The sequence below is a fragment of the Rana temporaria genome, chromosome 3 (genome assembly GCF_905171775.1).
Source record: "Rana temporaria chromosome 3, aRanTem1.1, whole genome shotgun sequence".
Taxonomy (NCBI): domain Eukaryota; kingdom Metazoa; phylum Chordata; class Amphibia; order Anura; family Ranidae; genus Rana; species Rana temporaria.
The window spans coordinates 207,524,955-207,544,525 of record NC_053491.1 but is presented as its reverse complement, the minus strand read 5'-3'; the positions used below and the strand labels follow the sequence as shown (position 1 = coordinate 207,544,525).

At 41.1% G+C, this 19,571-nt stretch overlaps 1 protein-coding gene across 1 annotated transcript in view; it reads left to right on the top strand.

The window, feature by feature from the left end:
* Positions 1–19,571, top strand: part of LRRIQ1 (leucine rich repeats and IQ motif containing 1) — a 264,195-nt gene that overhangs the window by 236,124 nt on the left and 8,500 nt on the right. The window contains exons 23-24 of the mRNA XM_040344178.1: positions 10,444–10,555; positions 17,165–17,225. Coding sequence (XP_040200112.1) covers positions 10,444–10,555; positions 17,165–17,225 — 173 coding nt within the window. The remainder of the gene's footprint in view (positions 1–10,443; positions 10,556–17,164; positions 17,226–19,571) is intronic.

Sequence of the window (19,571 nt, the reverse complement as noted above, 5' to 3'; positions counted from 1 at the left end):
TTGACATGAAGGGACACTTGTTGGTTGCCATGGAAAATCTCACGTTTCCAGACAAAGAACAGTATATATGTGCAAGGGACATCGGTCCAGAAGAGAAAGGAACACAGGCACCTTATGTGTGCCCACTAGTACCGCCTGCCAGTACCACCTGCCAATGCAACTTGCCAGTGCCACATGCCAGTGCCCATCAGTGCAAAAAAGTGCCACCTATCGATGCCCATTTTTTTTCGGTACTGCGACATTATGGCGGACACTTCGGACACATTTTTGGGACCATTGGCATTTTTATAGCGATCAGTGCTATAAAATGCATTGATTACTATAAAAATGCCACTGGCAGGGAAGGGGTTTACACTAGGGGGCCGGGAAGGGGTTAAGTATGTTCCCTGGGTGTGTTCTAACTGTAGGGGGGTGGCCTCACTAGGGGAAATGACTGATCGCTGTTCATACATTGTATGAACAGACGGTCAGGCCTTTCTCCCCTGACAGGTCCGGGAGCTGTGTGTTTGCTGTAACAAGCAATCGCGGGTGCCTGGCGGCGATCGCGACTGCCGGGCACGCGCACGGGAGTCAGGGACGAGCGGGGGGCGCGCACTCGCCCCTATTGGTTGCTGGGCGAGGTGACGTATAGCTACATGCTCTCGCCCAGCAGAGCCGACCTGCCGCCGTAAAACTGTGGCGGCTGGTCGGCAAGCAGTTAATATATACTTTAGTCAATGTTGAAAACACAACGTAAAGTTATAAAATGTGTAGGGAGTATAACCTTTGCTTTGTCATTCATCCCTACATTGCTTTACTGCACCAGATTACCTTATGCCTCGTACACACAACTAGTTTTCCCGTCTGAAAAACTGCCATGACCGCTTTTGGCCGGGAAAACTGTTTGTGTGTACAGTATGCTCCATGGCAGTTTTCCCAACAGGGACACTGCTAGGAAACCTGGCAGGAAAAATGAGAACATGTTCTCTTTTTTCATGCCACGATTCCCGGCAGTCTTTTTCCTGGCAGTTTCCCTATGGGAAACACTGCGGTGGAGCATACACATGGCTGGGATTCCCGGCCAAAGCTCTCACCGCAGTTTTCCCGACGGGAAAACCTCTGGTGTGTACTTTTCCCCCCGGGATTCCTGGCTGACTTTTTACCGCCGGGAATGCCCGGTCCTGTGTACAGGCCTTTAGTCTTTTTGTTTAGTAATCTGAAGGTTCGTCATCACTGTCCTAGAGCATGCCTGCGGGAGATGCTGGAATATGCACTGCAGGCTCCTTGCTACCTCTTTCATACAAAGTCTGACGTAAAAATGTAATTCCAAATGTTTCTCAAATGTTTAAACTCAAATCTGTCTTGGGAGTTTGGATGTGATTGGCATCGAAGAAAGCAGAGAGAAAGTTACCCAGCACAGGATCCAAAAGTGTGATTTTGCTGCCCCCCTACTGACCCTGCTAAATGGTCTGTAAAAATATGGCTGTAGCAAATTACAGAGAAGATAAGGATAAATTGAGTGAACTCTGATTTAAACCTAGTTGCAGTATTTACTTCATAGCATTAATAGCCTACTGATTGCTTTCACCTGTTGTCTGTATTTGCTTTGTAAGGCAAAAAACTAGGCTCCTTAACCACTTGAAGACCAGGCCTTTCTCTGACACTTGTTGGTTACATGTAAAAATCTGTATTTTTTTGCTAGAAAATCATTGTGGTATAACCATTGAAAGCCCTGCGCCGTATGAGTAGAGACCGATGTGAATGTACAATATATATCTAAAGCGTTGCATCAGGGTGGATTTGATTTACCGTATTTATCGGGGTATTGCGCACACCCCTAATGTGGACCCGCATTCCTGTAAAAAAAAAGATTTTAGTACTTACAGTTTTGGTGTCTTGCGCGGCGTCCATCGGCAGCTTGGTCGTGTCCGGCGTCCATCTGCGGCTTCGGTGGTGTCCTCCTCGTCGGGTCCGGCGTCCTTCTGCGGTGTCCTCCCCGCTCGATCCCCGCTTCCCACACTGAGTTTGAACCACTGCGCCGGCATATACCGAGCACAGTACACTCGGGTATAGTCGGGCAGGCTCGGCTCCTCTCGTGGTCACGTCCTGGGCGTCCTGTACGTCCAGGACGTGACCGCGAGAGGAGCCGAGCCTTCCCGACTATACCCGAGTGTACTGCGCTCAGTATATGCCGGCGCAGTGGTTCAAACTCGGCGCGGGAAGTGGGTATCGGCGTATATTGCGCACCCACGATTTTGCCCTGATATTCAGGGCAAAATAGTGCTCGGTATACGCCGATAAATACGGTAAATCATGATTTAAATCACTAGTAAAAATGTTTGATTTTAATCAAAATTTTTAAAGAGCAGCTGTCATCTCTGTCCCACAGCTGCTCCTCCTCTGACTCGCTGTTGACTCACCGACAGTCCAATTCACTTTAAAGGGACGGGTGGTGATGCGGCAGTGACACAAGTTGAGGGATGTGGCGGCAGCAGATGAGTGGATGCCCACTAACAGGCCCTTCCATGATGGATCTGAAATGACAGGTGCTCTTTAAATGTAAGGACTTATTCTTGCTGGTAGTTAGAATCTTTAATATTTGCAAACAAAATGAAGGTTTCCTATTTAGAATAATAAGCTGTCAGATTAGTAAAACGGTGATATCAGACCTGATTCAATCATACAGTTTGTAGTATACATAGATTTGCAAAACAATGGGATAAAGGAATATTCCTGAATTTTTTTTTATCTCATGGTTATTGTGAAATTGTGTGAATGCATCAATGCAGTGCATGTTATCTCGGCTTGTAGAGCCTGGATTCATTGAATGAGTTTACCAAATATGTAAATATTTCAAGTATATACAGCCTCATGCTTCATAACTAAGTTCCATTTCATGCTCAATAAACTACATTACTATTGTATCTTAAATAGAAAACTATCTTTAGACGTAAATTTAATAAAAGAAAAAAAAAACTGATTTAAATAGAAAAATCCAATTTAAATCCAAAACATCTGATTTAAATAAAAAATGGAAACATTTTTTTTTTTTTTTTAAATCATTGATTTTTATCCATATATAAATACCAGTAGTAATAATAATAATATGCATAGATTAAGCAGCCAATACAAAAATCAACCATTGCTAAATTAATTGTTGAAGAGATATTTTATATATTATTTTTCTTATTTAATGTCTGCAAAATCACTCATACCCAAAACTGCCACTATAACATAATCATCTTAGAATGCAAATATTCATGTTTTCTCCTTTATGGCAAGAATTTAGTCATGTCTTCATAGTTCTTTCAAATATGCAAATAGTAATGATAATATCCAAAAACAAGCCATATAAATCACTGACACCAACATTAGCCTTCCTCAAATAGGTCATATTGGAAAACTTCCACAGACACAGTGTAACAAAATCATGGGCTACTGGTATATGTTTTATATAAGCGTATATTTTCCAATTCCCCAACATTCCTTGGAGCAGTCTGCAAGATTGGCATTGGGTTATAACACACACAAGATCTCTATCGCTGTTTTTTATTTTTATCTGCCCATTGATCAGTAAACAATAGCTTATTTTTTGCACAGGATAAAAGATTTTGTCATGGCAGCTGGTTTTGAGTAGCTACTTGCCCACGGGACAAATGCATTTACAAACCTTGGGAAGCGGTTTCTCCATCTTACTGGAGTTTATTTTTCCGACTCAGCCTTTCAAATAACTTGATCCAAATCTTTACCGTTTGTTTACTGTAATTACTGCTAAAATACTGACTTTTTCCTATGGGGTTTCTATGTCTGACGTTCCAGTATTAAACTTTTCAGTCTTTCCTAACTGCTAATGCTGCTAATTTAGATATGGGTAGACGTAATGGCTGCCGAATTGCTTATTTCAAGGCAGCATTAAAAAGTGACATCTACAGATTACTTATTTATGTAGTCTTAAGCTGTAAGTGAAATATAGTTAATATACAGTTTTTTTTTTTTTTCGTGGAGATATTCTTATTTCAGGATATTAAAGGGGACTTAAGAATAAATGTTTCTAATATAAGACATGATCCTCATGTACAAATATATAAGGGGTCCATATAGTGAACTTGGTGTTGAGTTATTCACTTTACGGTCAACACTGAGGACAAGGGGACACTCTTTACGTCTAGAGGAAAAGAGATTTCATCTCCAAATATGGAAAGGTTTCTTCACAGTAAGAGCTGTGAAAATGTGGAACAGACTCCCTCCAGAGGTGGTTCTGGCCAGCTCAGTAGATTGCTTTAAGAAAGGCCTGGATTCTTTCCAAATTGTACAGAATATAACTGAGTACTGAGATTTGTAGGTAAAGTTGAACCAGGGTAAATCCGATTGCCTCTTGGGGGATCAGGAAGGAATTTTTTCCCCTGCTGTAGCAAATTGGATCATGCTCTGCTGTTTTTTTTTGCCTTCCCCTGGATTAACTGTGGTTATGGAGTTGGGTGTATGGGATTGTACTGTGTTTTTTTATTTTGTTTGTTTATTTTTATTTTTGTGGTTGGACTGGATGGACTTGTGTCTTTTTTCAACCTGACTAACTATGTAATATAAGAACATACATTTTTACTCATTTTGGCCTCCAGTGATCGCAATTTCAGTTTCCTACAGTACTTTGAGGTTGATTGCTAATCAAAAAATTCAATGATCACCAGTCACACCACTTCATATTTGAGGTTGATTCTGTTGGCAACAAGCTATTTTTCTTTTGAACAACATTAAATTTAACTAATTCAACCCCGGAAGGATTTACCCCCTTCCCGACCAGGCCATATTTTGCGATACGGCACTGCGTTACTTTAACTGACAATTTATGTCCTTTTTTCCTCACAAATAGAGCTTTCTTTTGGTGGTGTTTGATCACTTCTGCGTTTTTTTGCTAAAAAACAAAAAATACTGACAATTTTGGAAACTGTCTTTATAAATTTAGGCCGATATGTATTCTGCTTCATATTTTTAGTAAAGAAAAAACAATAATCATATATTGATTGGTTTGCGCAAAAGTTATAGCATTTACAAAATAGGGGAAAGATTTGTGGTATTTTTATTATTGTTTTTTTTACTAGTATTGGCAGTGATCAGTGATTTTTAGCGAGACTGCGACATTGCAGCGGACAGATCAGACACCTAGCTGACTTTTTTGACACTTTTTGGGGACCCAGTGACATTATTACAATGATCAGTGCGAAAAATATGCACCGACATTGTACTAATGACACTGGCAGGGAATGAGTTAACAGGGGCGATCAAGGGGTTAAATGTGTTCCCTCAGTGTGCTTCTAACTGTATGGAGGATGGGCTGCCTGGGACAGCACACAAATCTGTCTTCCTGCATAGCAGGAAGACAAGATCCTGTGTCATCCCCTGTCAGAACAGAGATCTGCCTTGTTTACTTTTGCAGATCCCCATTCTGTCTCTGCGGGGAACAATCGCGAGGGGCCGGCAGACACGGAGTCCACTGAACCCGCTGATTGGCTCCCCCGCTGGCCAATCGGCACGCATGCGCCCACAGAGCATCGTGCATAAACCAACATGCACCTACGGCGATTTGTGCAGCCGAGCCAACTTGCCGCAGGTGAGTGAGGCGGCTGGTCGGTAAGAGGTTAAAGTGATTGTATCACCTTGTAAAACAACCAATTCAGTTTAAAACAGAAATGAAAGGCAAGCCGTCTGTGTGTAGATATAAAAAATATATAATTATCCTTTTCCCCCTTACTTATAAGTGATTACATTCTCTCTGTTCTCAGCTGCACTAGAGCTGGGGGGAAGAAACAGCAGCACAATGAGCTTCACAGTGAAAGGCTGTGCAGGTGAGGCATGTCAGGGCAAGTCCAATCATTGGAGGAGAGCAGGTTGAGTTCCCAGCACAGCTAGAAAATTTACCACGATGTGCTCTCCTGCATAACATGGTCAGTTTTTAATAGGAAAGCGGAGGGACTAGCAGGAACACCAGGGATTTCACACAAAGGAAGCAATACAAAGAGAACAGGATACTTTTTCATAGAAGTACAAGGTACAGCAGGCACATATGAGTAATAGTAGATGTTGGGGGGAAACGCACGCTTTGGGGTCTTGTGCTCTAATATTTGTTTTGTCTTTCCCCTCCTCTATTTTGTACTCCGTTTTCATTGTCATTAGCTACACAGACCATAAAATGTTTGTTCTACCAACTAAAGGATTAAAATAGATCATTTTAAGTTGGCATTAATTAAAAAAAAAAATCTGCTGAATAGTTACAACTCAGGCTCTAGGTGGCATTGAGTTATACTGTAGCCATTATGCCTCTTTTTTGTTTTGTTTTTTGTTTTATTTTGTGGTACATTGATGGTGGTAAAAGATGAGAGCTATATGAAAAAAAAATGTCATTTTCCACAGTCATGGAAAAAATTGATTCTCATTGGAGCACAGGGCTCCTTCCAAAGGGTTCCTAGTGATAATTGTGTGGATTGCATCTAGATGGAATTAAAGAAGTTTGCATTCACTATAACAAGTTTCTCGGGCCATTTTTGAAAAGCCTGCATTTCAGTGGGACTCAATGATCATGTGGGAAGAGGGATGCAACTACTTCTAAATCTTTACTTCCTTAAAGTGCTTGTAAACCCACAAAAAAACATGCAAGACAAAGGCATAATAAGCTAGTATGCATAGCATACTAGCTCCTTATGATATACTTACCTTAGATCGAATCGCCCACAGCGGTCCCAGCACACTGCTTTGGCTGGTGACATGTCTCCCGGAGTGACTTGCGTGTATCGCGGCGCTATGATTGGCCGGAGCCGTGATGATGTCACTCCCGCGCATGCGCGCTGGTAACGGCACACTAGCTAAAGAAACGGCTCATACAAGCCGCCACTTCAGTGCGTATGTGCTGATGACGTCAGCACATGCATATGCAGTGAATATTTCCTAAACTTTGCATGTATAGGAGAAATTCACGGTAGCTACAGGTAAGCCTTATTATAGGCTTACCAGTAGACAAAAGTGGTTGTAAAGGGTTTACAACCACTTTAAAGGCCATGGGCACTGGTCTGACAAGTGTCTAATAGGAAAACAAGCAAAGACCAAGGTACACAACTGAGTTAAGTTGTCTTCTTCTGTTTATTTGTTTGTGTTGTCATCCTGTTAGAGGAACTCCTGGTAAGATCATCAGGTAATAAGACTATGCTGGAAGGGGGATGCAGAAAAACAAACTGCTCTGTTAGTGCTATTGCTATTTATGTTATTGATAGAAATCAAGTGAATAATTTTTGATGTTGGCCATAGTTCTACTTTAACTAGTTGCCGACCAGCTGCCGCAGGTTGGCTCGGCTTGTGCAGATTGCCGCAGGTGTATGTCGGTCACACGTGGGTAGGGGGCGCACACCCCCCGCTGTCCCCGCGTCAATCAGACTCGCTACAGAACCAAACGATCTACAAGCCCAGGCCACTGATTTCTGGCCTGGACCTGCTGATTGGTTCTGGCAAATGAAATTACTGCCTGTCTAATGTAAACACAGGCAGAGGAAATTATGTCATATCACCTCGTGGAGCCTTTTTTCAGTTCAAGCGTTCATTTACTGTGAGTACACTACACAAGCACCAGTACATGTAGGCACACTTTTAACCCTCCAATCGCACCCTGATCACCCCCCCCCCGGTTAACCCTTTCACTGCTGTCACAGTGCCACCAAGTGCAGTTTTCAGATTATTCACTGATCACTGTACTGGTGTCACTTGTGACACTAAACAGCGTTAGGGCAGTTAGTGGCAGGCCCAGGTATAGGGTATCCCCATATAGTCCCTAATAAAGGTTTAACCCCTTAACCACTTCCAGTTAACCCTTTCACTCCCTGTTACAGTGGCATTAGTATTGTGTACAGATCTCTTTTCTGATCACTGTATTCATGTCACGGGTTAGCTAGTTAGCGTCAGTTAGGTGTCAGTGTCAGTTAGCTTCAATCCCAGACAGCGTAATATTTTAACCCTTTGATTGCAAGTAGCACTAACATATGCACACACCATACACCTCCCTTACTAGAATAGTGTTTGAACGGATCAATATCTTTGATCTGATCAGATCTATACTAGTGTCCCCAATAGTATAGTATTCCCAAAAATGCAGTGTTGGCAGGATCAGCCCAGATACCTGCCAGCACCTACCAAACACCTTAGCCCCTCCGCCCAGCCCAGCCCACCCAAGTGCAGTATCAATAGATCACTGTCACTTACAAAACACGGCACACAAAACTGCAGTGTTAGCAAAGTCAGGCCTGATCCCTGCTAGCACGTAGTTATTTATTTTGTAGCGATTTAAGCAGTCGCTGACAACAGGTGCTCTTTTACCAGTGAGTCACACTAGCTGTACCTATAGTGGCCAAAATGTCTAAACAGAGGTACACTAGTGAAGAGGCCTACATGTTGCTGAGCATGACAGATGAGAGTGAAGGGGAAGCCTCACTGTCAGGTTCAAGCTCATTATATGAACCAGTAGAGACTTGTGGCACCCTGACAGATAGCTCTGACGACAGAGTAGTGGTCCCTGCTAAGTTCAGGCGTACCCGACCCCGTTCTTCTGTTGCTGAGGTGCAACAACCACATGGTCCTCGTATTGAGCAGAGAGCCAGTACTAATGCTGCTCAACCTTCTGGTGAACTGGCAAGCACCAGCTGCCTAGTACATCCTGGTTGTAGACAAACCAGCACTGCAGTAACACTTGGTGGCGTGGCGAGTCCCATAAGTGCATTTAAAGCTGGTGTGGTGGCTAGCACATGTAGTGTCCAACAGCCACCAAGAATTCAAAGACAGGCCCAAAGTGCCCTTCCTGATGCATTTGGAAATCCTGATTGGCAGCCCATCACTTCTGCGGCGCCCGTACTTACCCCATTCACTAGCCAACCTGGAATTCAGGTGGAAACTGCGGATTTTAGTACTCTTGACTAGGGATGAGCTCCAGCGTTCGCACACTCCACTTGCAGAGCCCGCCAGGAAGTCTGCACTGCGCTAATCACAGGCAGGGAGACATTGTCCCGATGCTTGGCTGCAGAGATCGGGAAATGTCTCCCTGCCTGTGGTTAGCGCAGCGCCGTGCAGACTTCCTGCGGGCTCTGCACGTGGACTGTGCGAACACACCAGAGCTTATCCCTACTCTTGACTTTTACAAGCTGTTTTTCACGGAAGATCTGTACAGATCTATTGTGGATCAAAGCAATTTATACACTGGTCAATTTATTGCCACAAATCCAAATTTAACTCTTGCCAGAGACTTTACCTGGGAACCTATAACGGTTCCTGAATTTAGGACCTTTCTGGGCCTATCCCTCCTCATGGACTAAAAAGTTTGAGTTGCGGTCATATTGGTCCACTGACACAATTCACCAGGAAGCGATACAAGCAGATCTTGCAGGTCACGCATTTCAATGACAATAAACTCTCTCGTCCTCGGGGTAACTCTGAATACGATCAGCTTCCCAAAATTCAGCCCTTCATAAACCACTTCAACCAACAATTTTCAGCCTTGTTTATTCCAAATCAAGTTGTCTGCGTTGATGAGTCCCTGGCTAAATTTTCTGGCTGCCTTGCTTTCAAACAGTTTTTCCCCAGCAAGCCAATCACCGCCCAATTACAATTTTTTTTTTTACAAAGTTGTCACTAAATGATATATGGCATGGGAATATGTGGAATTCCACCCAAAATACATTATGCTGCTTCTCCTGAGTATGCCTGACTACAATTAAGTTTATTGGATTTTTTTTTTTATAGCAAAAAGTAGAAATATATATTTTCCATTTATATCGCCAAAAAAAATCCCAGAGGTGATCAAATAATACCAAAAGAAAGCTCTGTTTGTGGGGAAAAAAGGACGCACATTTTGTTTGGTTACAGCATTGCATGACTGCACAATACCCATTTAAAGCAGCACAGTGCCAAATTGTAAAAAGTGCTCTGGTCATTAAGGGGGTAGATCCTTTCGGGGCTGAAGTGGTTAAGACACATAAATTTAATGCTCCCAAAAATCAAGTTTTTTTAATAATGTATCTCCAAGCTTTTGCGGTATAATAATTAGTACAAAGAAAAACCTGTTGCATGCACAATACAGTACATTACCATAATATGGCACAACTTAAAATATTGAGAACATTATAGAAAGAAACTATTTTAAAATCACTGTTAGAAAATGATGAAATGATGAAATATGATGAAATATTTGAATTTAAAATGTTTCTCACAACACCGTAACTTTTTTGTAAGTAATTAGTCAGCTCTTGTCAATTGTGAGTCAACACCTTTGATCTTTAATGTAATTAAATTATGACCGCTGTCTAACATTGTGTAAATGTGTAATATTGTCATTTCTTGCATTGATGTGCAACTATGTCCTATAATTGATACTGTAGTATATAAATAAGGTGCAATAAATAACATTGTGTATCATATCTTTGTTATATTTTTAAGGAGAATCGTGCAGTCAAAATGAGACCTTTGCAAGAAGCAGAGAGCTAACATACCAGTGGCTCCATACTCAGTGTGGAGAAGTGGAATCAACTCATTCTGCAACACCTAAATGGTAAGGGCCTTCTTGATCTCCTTTTTTTGTTATATTTTAATTTGGGTGAAATTGCTTGACATAATATATATTGTATTTGCTGGCGTATAAGACTACCTTTTACACTGGCCAAGAAGCAGGGGTCGTCTTATGCGCCGGGTCAGCTGCTCGGATGCCTGCTAGATGTGCAGTAATACTGTATGTAGCTTCAGCAAACCCGGTGAGCGATGTATTCAAATGAATACAGAGCCTGCTCGGATTGGAGTGACAACCTCTGCCAAACCCGAGCAGGCTACATACAGTAGCCTGCTCGGATTGGCTTTTAGAGTCAGAAAGGCGTGGGCTGATGATGTTACAGCCTCTGCCAATCCAAGCAGGCTTTGTATTCATTAATAGAATACATTGCTCACCGTGATTGGCTCCAGCAAGAAGGAAGAAGAATATGGCTCCAGCAAGAATAAAGAAGACAATGGCTCCAGAAGGAAGAAATATGAAGTGTCGGAAGGGGGGTCGTCTTATACAGTGAGTACAGGCAAAAAATCTTAAAAAAACTGTAAAATAAGGGGGTCGTCTTATACACCCGTTTGCCTTATACACCGGCAAATATGGTATATAACATATATAGGCTTTCTAACTTCTATTGGGCAGCCCTTGTAATTCTTATATAAAGAAATTACCTACTTGTACGGTAAGCTCAAACAATTTGCATCCTCTTTGTTCTAAAATAAGACAACTAAGTAGCATAATAGCGGCATGCATTGGAACCAAGGTGTATTCTCATTGAGTATGTGGTATACAGTGATGGACAAATTATACGCTTATAGCTCAATAAATAAATGTTTAATATCTCTTGAAATAATTAAATTAAAAGCAGTTGTCTCATGAATAATGCATGCCTTTGGTATATCATATAGTAAAGCAAAGAAAGTGATAAATTATTGCCAGGAAGGTTGGCTACAATTCTATGTACAATAAACTTCCTAATTATATTTGCAACTGTAATCCCAGAAACATCAAGCTGCTTGGAGGTGGTCTTACAGCCTTTACCATTGACATAATGGTCCATAAAACCTGGTACTGAACAAATGGGAAGAAGAGACCATCTACCGAGATAATCATGTATCCCTCATTTTCTACATGAGATACATAGATGACATCATTCTCTTGTGGGAGGGACCATGGCTCACTTTGGAAATATTCCTCAATGGATTGAACAGTAACCAATATGGACTCCGATTTACGGCCACGTCTAGTTTAGCATCAATTAATTATCTGGATCTAATTCTGATCAAAAACGGAGATAAAATTAGCACACGCACGTATTTCAAGAGCACAGATAGGAATGCATTTGTACCAACCAATAGCTGCCACCATCCAAAATGGTTGAGCACCATTCCTAAAGGACAATACATGCGGATCCGTCGAAATTGTGATGCTACTACAGATTTTCAATCCCAATCTGAGATTCTAACAGAGAAGTTATAAGAGAAAGGCTATCCCTTAAAAACACTAGAAAAAACAGCTCTAGAAGTATTAAATATGGATCGAGAAGAACTTCTGACCACTAAAAAAAGGACTCCATTTTCAGGAGAATTGGCCTTTTTTTTTTGGGCTTTCATAGACAATACCAAAGCATTGAACAAATCTTTAAAAAACACTGGCCAATATTACTAAAAGATAACGACTTGGCCGCTATCTTACCCCCCAAACCAAAATTCGTGTATAGGAGGGCACCAGGGCTACGGAATATCATTGCTCCAAATGTACCCGACCCTCCACCCCGACCTCTAACCTTCTTTGACGGATCTGGCTTCCATCATTGCACAAGGTGCAAATCATGCAAGAGCACTAGTAGAACCAGCAGAAAAGTCACCCAATTCAAATCTAATGTTACACATAAAGAATATAAGGTGAAACCCCTTATAACCTGTGACTCTCACCACGTCACCTACCTACTCGAATGCCCATGCTCTTTGCAATACGTGGGCCGTACCACCAGAAAATTGCGAGTTAGGATCAACGAACATGTGGCAAATATTAAAAATGGTTTCCCTAACCATAGTGTGTCAAGGCACTTTGCGCAATTTCATAATGAGGACCCCAGCAAGCTGACATTTATTGGAATAGATAGGTTAACCAGTCATTGGAGAGGAACCAATATGACTCAGGCAGTTTCACAGAACGAGACCATGTGGATCCATCGTTTGAGGACGATGCATCCACAGGGCCTCAACATTGAATTGGACTTGAACTGCTTCCTCACCAATTCCTAAATGGAGACTGAGTCTGAAATACCCTATCACTTTTCCCTTAATGTAACTATTTTAATGAATTTTAATAATTTTATTTCTATTTTAATTCTATACACAGTATAATGTAACCCTATGTTTAGTTTAAACTATATATCACTGTGTTGTTGACTATCATTGGGATACTAAAATTAATACAAAGTATGGCATTTAAGATTGACCCCGTCCATATAAGGGGTTAATCCGTTTTGGCAAAAAGTAAATATATTTGTGTCCGTCCATATGGAGAATCAACATTCTCATTCTGGTTTTTACATTTGTTTTTATTATTTTTTATCTTCACTGTAATTTTACATAATGTTGTGTCCCATCCAGAGATATCTAACTTGATGTATCTTGTGAATACTTGCAGCATAGCTGTGGTGTACTACCACAATTATTACCTACGGTCTGCATTTTAAGATATACATCTGTTTGAATGTAAAGAGGGGGATTGTATTGCTGCTGTCAAGCACATTGTAGCACTGAACCCGCTACTAAGGCTGGTACTCGCCCACTTCCCGCCCATATTAAGTGACGGACATATAAATATACACAACTAGCGTGGTTGGGCACGCCTCCTGAAGACGATCATCACGAAATGTACGTCGGGGCGGTACCCAACCATGCAATCGTACGCACCGGTACCTGTCACTTCCTGCATCGCTGGCTCCACATCGCCGCGGCCGTGGAACGCACGCTCCGGAGATCCATAGAGCATTCAGCTCACAGCGCTCAGGATCCCACATAGCTGACCCTACATCACTAAGCCTCAGTGCCGGGTTCAAGGCACTTCTAAAGTAAGCGGCCACTTGGCTCCCTTTTGTACATATTTTAACGATCTATTAAAACGAGTTACACTGTGTTTTGCCACAATTTATTTTACATGCATACATCCGAAAATCATTGATTGCGATCATCACTGCTGTCAGGACGCATCTAATCCGAATCTAATACACAGGTGATCCTGTTAAAAGCATTATTTGTCCTCCCTTTTGGTATCAAAACTGGGGGCAACTCCATCTGGTAAGGAGCCTGCCTATTCATTCACATTGGGTGTTTGATAACGTTATGGTGAAGGTGGATCACAACCTTGATTGGAAGCACATTATTACTTTCAACTAAGAATCACACATAGGAAGCATTTTTCCAGCCATTTATGGTTTCACTGGACTTCTTTACTGCGGATTTACGTTTGTTATACCAACACTATCACTCACAGCATTTTAGTGTTTCTGGACTTTTTTGGCTTTAATCACTTATATTTATTTCTTTAAAGATGTTATAGTATTTGTATTATTTGCACAAATATTGTTGTTATTATTATTATTATTTTAGCGCACTCATTCACCTACACACAATTGCATAATCACTTGATTATTTTGGGTAGCAGCTTATCAGATAGTTTATTGGCGCGTAGTACCCCATTCCCAATGGTCCATAATTCCCTTTCTAATATCCTCAGACAACTCTCCTCCTTTATTTTCACTAGAACATATTCACAGCATAGGCATACTTAGAATTTCACCCCAAAACACATTCTGCTTCTCCTGAATATGGCGATACAGCATGTGTAAAAAAAATTCAATGTTTGCACTAATTATGTATCAGACATTGTATCTTGTGTATCACAAAAATCAACCAGCATTGCATTAAAAACAATGTACTCTAACAGTTGCCTCTGTATGAGTGATCAGGGTATATAGTTGTGTAGAGTCACCTATAGTAGTCGTCATTTTTTAAGACAAGCAAGCTTAGCCTACTGGTACTTGGCCTAAAGAGTTCCTTTGGTTCTAGGAGTGCAGTTATCTGCAGAAAATGGCTGGGACCAGGGTCTCAAGGGAATGTAGGACATGAAGATTGGTCAGTTTAGGCAGCAAGACAGCCAATAAACAGGCAAAGGATCGGTCCAGGCAATATGGTCAATAAACAGGTCAGGGTCAGTACAGGCAGCAGGCAGAGTCTACAATGCACTGGTGTAGTGGTGATCAGGCACACCCCATGTGAATGAGACCTTATGGTGACACTGGGACTGTTGTGGTCGTGTTCAGGGACACTGTGACTAACTGTGCAAGTGTGATGAGTGTGTAAGGGCTCATTTACACTTGTGGTCGGGGGAAGTAAAACCCTGTGGTTGAGCCACATTTTTACCACCACTCCACTCCCCTTTTTGCTCTGTTGCAATCAGCCGGCATTACCACCCACTGAGTGAAACACATTAAAGTAAATGGGGCCTCGTTGTAACTGCATGACCACAATGTAAGTGGTTGCGGTGCAGTAGTTCAGCATTTGGGGGAATAAAACTGTTCAATGATCTCTGAAGAGCGATCTTAATGTTGATTAGCGCAGAAGCACCACAAGTTTAAAGGAGCCCTTAATTGTTTATATTTATAAATTGGTGTAGTGTCTCCCTTTTTCATTGTAAAGTGCTGCTCAAACTGTTGGCGCTATATAAATTCTGTATAATAATAATTATATATATATATATATATACACACACACACACACTATATTACCAAAAGTATTGGGATGCCTGCCTTTACACACACACATGGACTTTAATGGCATCCCAGTCTTAGTCCATAGGTTCAATATTGAGTTGCCCAACTTTTTGCAGCTATAAAAGCTTCAACTCTTCTGGGAAGGCTGTCCACAAGGTCTAGGAGTGTGTCTAGGAATGTTTGACCATTCTTCCAGAAGCACATCTGTGAAGTCAGTCACTGATGTGGACGAGAAGGCCTGGCTCGCAGTCTCCGCTCTAATTCATCCCAAAGGTGTTCTGTTGGGTTGAGGTCAAGTTCCTCCATGTAACATGTTCCAAAAGGTGAACTTATCCTTTTAATCAATCAATCAATTTAACAATGTTTTTTGCCTACAGCAGTAAATAAATGTACTTCAAATAGGAATGATAATTTACAGTACATAAATGTAATTCAGGTAAAAAAAACACACAGTAATTACGGTACATTTTACTTTTGCTGTGTCGGTGGACTTTTCCGTTTGCTTTTTTCTTTCCGAAGTAAGGGTTTTTTTTTTTATGCACTGTTCCATGAGTTTTAACCACTTCCCGACCTCCTCATGTACATTTACGTCAGCAGAATGGCACGGACAGGCACAAATCACGACCTGTACGTCCTCTGCTAGACGTGGGTGGGGGGTCCGATCGGGACCCCCCCCGGTACATGCTCGGGGAGCGATCCGGGACGACGGCGCGGCTATTTGTTTATAGCCGCTCCGTCGCGATCGCTCCCCGGAGCTGAAGAACGGGGAAAGCCGTGTGTAAACACGGCTTCCCCGTGCTTCACTGTGGCGGCGCATCGATCGGGTGATTCCCTTTATAGGGAAGACCCGATCGATGATGTCATTCCTACAGCCACACCCCCCTACACTAGTAAACACACACTAGGTGATCCCTAAATGTTACAGCGCCCCCTGTGTTTAACTCCCAAACTGCAACTGTCATTTTCACAATAAAGAATGCAATTTAAATGCATTTTTTGCTGTGAAAATGACAATGGTCCCAAAAATGTGTCAAAATTGTCCGAAGTGTCCGCCATTATGTCGCAGTCACGAAAAAAATCACTGATCGCCGCCATTAGTAGTAAAAAAATAAAAAAAATAAAAATGCAATAAAACTATCCCCTATTTTGTAAACGCTATAAATTTTGCGCAAACCAACCGATAAACGATTATTGCGATTTTTTTTACCAAAAATAGGTAGAAGAATACATATCGGCCTAAACTGAGGAAAAAAAAAAATTTATATATGTTTTTGGGGGATATTTATTACAGCAAAAAGTAAAAAATATTGCATTTTTTTCAAAATTGTCGCTCTATTTTTGTTTATAGCGCAAAAAATAAAAACCGCAGAGGTGATCAAATACCACCAAAAGAAAGCTCTATTTGTGGGGAAAAAAGGACGCCAATTTTGTTTGGGAGCCACGTCGCACGACCGCGCAATTGTCTGTTAAAGCGACGCAGTCCCGAACTGTAAAAACCCCTTGGGTCTTTAGGCAGCAATATGGTCCGGGGCTTAAGTGGTTAATCAAGAAAACATATATTATTAGAATGTCTTTCTATCCATGCTAGTAGTGTTTTTAGTTCATGCATTTACAATCTTTGATGATGTATTCATTTTGCCACAGACCACATCTAGACCACAACTCCAACTGGCCGGTGCTTGCATACTTTGTGGATAGTAACTACTATAGTTTATGTTAAAAGATAGGCATGAAAATATGTGGTTTGTCATATTTGTCTACTAAACCAGCTTTTTATTTTTGCTCCTTGCTTAAGGAGTCGCATTGAAGTATCACATCTTCTTGTGTTTTTTCTTTTACAGTAGGAGTTTCTTGCCCGAATTGAAACATGACGTCTTAAATGGTGGACGCGTTCAGCTCGTGGTAAGATACTGTAGTGTATTTTACATGTAAGGGTAATTTTCTGATTTTTCAGCTGCCAAATACCCTGAATAAATTTCCATACAATACTGTGCCATGTGTTACACACACTGCAAAACTGTCAGGCGTGATGATATAGATAACGTACGGCAAACCATAAATAATATGTCTGTAATTGTATCAAGGTGTGTTTCTTGGGGATCTATATAGCTCAGCAGGTCACATGGTTTATATCAAAAACTAGAACTTCATCCTGCAATTTACATGCTTATTATTCATGGTTTCATATCCTTTAATAGTTAATAGAGACAGAAAACTGTTACTGAATTATGTGCCATGAAATCGGCATGCGTTCTGCTGTTTTCCAATCTGTTCATGCACATATTTTTGTACAACAGAAATAAAACCAATCAGCGCAATCCACACACTATTATCTATATGTTAAGAAACTATAAAATATTGCAAGCTGGACACTTAGAGGGTTTGTAAAGGAATTTTTTTTTTATCTTAATAGTTTCCTTTACCTTAATGCAGTGCTGTTTTCATGTCCTCATTGTTCGTTTTTGCTCTCAAGTTGCTGTAATTCTTCTCTGATCTCCACACTTCCTGGTTGTCTGTTTCCTGATGACCACAGTACTGGGAGCTTTCTCTCTGTGGTCACTAATCAAGGAGGTGTGATTACTGTGTGTCTAAAACCCCTCAGCACCAATCAGTTTTGTTTTCCAAACCATCACTGCCCTGTATTGGCTCTGTGGCTCTGTACATCACAGAAGCAGAAAACAACATGCAAAAACAAAACTAGAAACTGCAGGTACATGTATATGATTGATTTTTATCTATTTTTAATCATTTTTAAAATGAATCAGTTAACTATTATGTCTTTATACTCTGTAAACAGTAATTTCAGCAAAACAAAATAAAAAATTCCTTTACAACTCCTTTAAGTTTCACAGGACCTATTATAACAACATGGGTAAAAGTACAGCACTTTAACACAAATATTAGAGATATAACTGTTCTAAAAAAGAAAAGTCCATAATCATGAACAGGAAACAGCAGGAATACCTGGCAAAAAGTGAATCAGAGTTGTGACATTTCAACATCCAGGTGCAGAGAGGTGTTCAGTCCCACCACCAAAGAAAACTGTGGCAGTTTTACCATAAAAACATGACCACTGTGCTAACAGGTAGATCATATCACACATTCTCCTGCAAGGGGCAAACTTGGATGGACACACCAATGTTCTGTAATTATGAACTCCACGTATGAATATGTCAAATCAATGGAAGACCAATAGTGCTCTCTGCTACAAAAACTTTACTGTTAAAATTCTTAAAAACACACTATCAAATTCCAGCACTTATCAAATTGCATTACAGAGTGCTTGATAAACAATATTACAAGCTGAGCCAAAGACGTCAGAAACAAAGCTCCTCATCTCTGGACTTCGTCAGCAGGAACGCATCTTAATATGACACCTATGCTGCCATGGAAACCATAACTCTGCCACTGCTAAAAAAAGCTAGAAGGCAGGACAAGGCTAACTAGGTGTCGGGAATAATTTAAACAGACCCATCGTGAAAATAAATAAATATTAATTTTTAAAATATAAACCATCGTCCATATTCATTTATACTTAAAGCGGAGGTCTGGCGGTAAAAAAATGTTTAAAGTCAGCAGTGGCAAACACTGTAGCTGCTGACTTTTAATAAGCACACTTACCTGTCCAGGTTGCCTGCGCTGTCGGCCGCCCGAGGCCGATTCGTCCCTCGGACCAGGTCCCGGCGCCGCCATCCTCACTAAGGGAAACAGGCAGTGAAGCCTTGCGGCACATGGCTTTTTGTGAATGGGCACACTGTCCTGTGTGTCCCAGAAGGCAGCGCGCCTCCATTTTCCAGGAGGCAACGCGAGGAGGAGAACACAGAACCTCACCGCCAAAGAGGCAGATTAGTACGATCTGCCTAGTAACAGCCTTTTCTGGTAAGTATCATTTTTTTTTTTTTTTTAGGGTGGGGTGGACCTCCACTTTAAATGGACTCAGAAAGAACCCAGGGAATGGACATGTCAATACACAGCAATGAGATCGCTTTTCTTAAATGTTAAAAAATCCTAAAGGGTCCAATTACTTAAAAATGAAAATACCCACGACTTTCTTTTACAATAATAATAAATATAAGAAACGTAGCCAGAAAAATAATCGATCCAACATTTAAACCGTTCAAATCAAACTCCACATTTAAACCTGGGAGTGTGATATGTGATGTGATTCTCTGTGACTAAGCTGTCTGATATAGTTGCCCTCCCCTCCAATGTCTATTAACTTTTCGATGCCCAAGAATTTTAGACCCA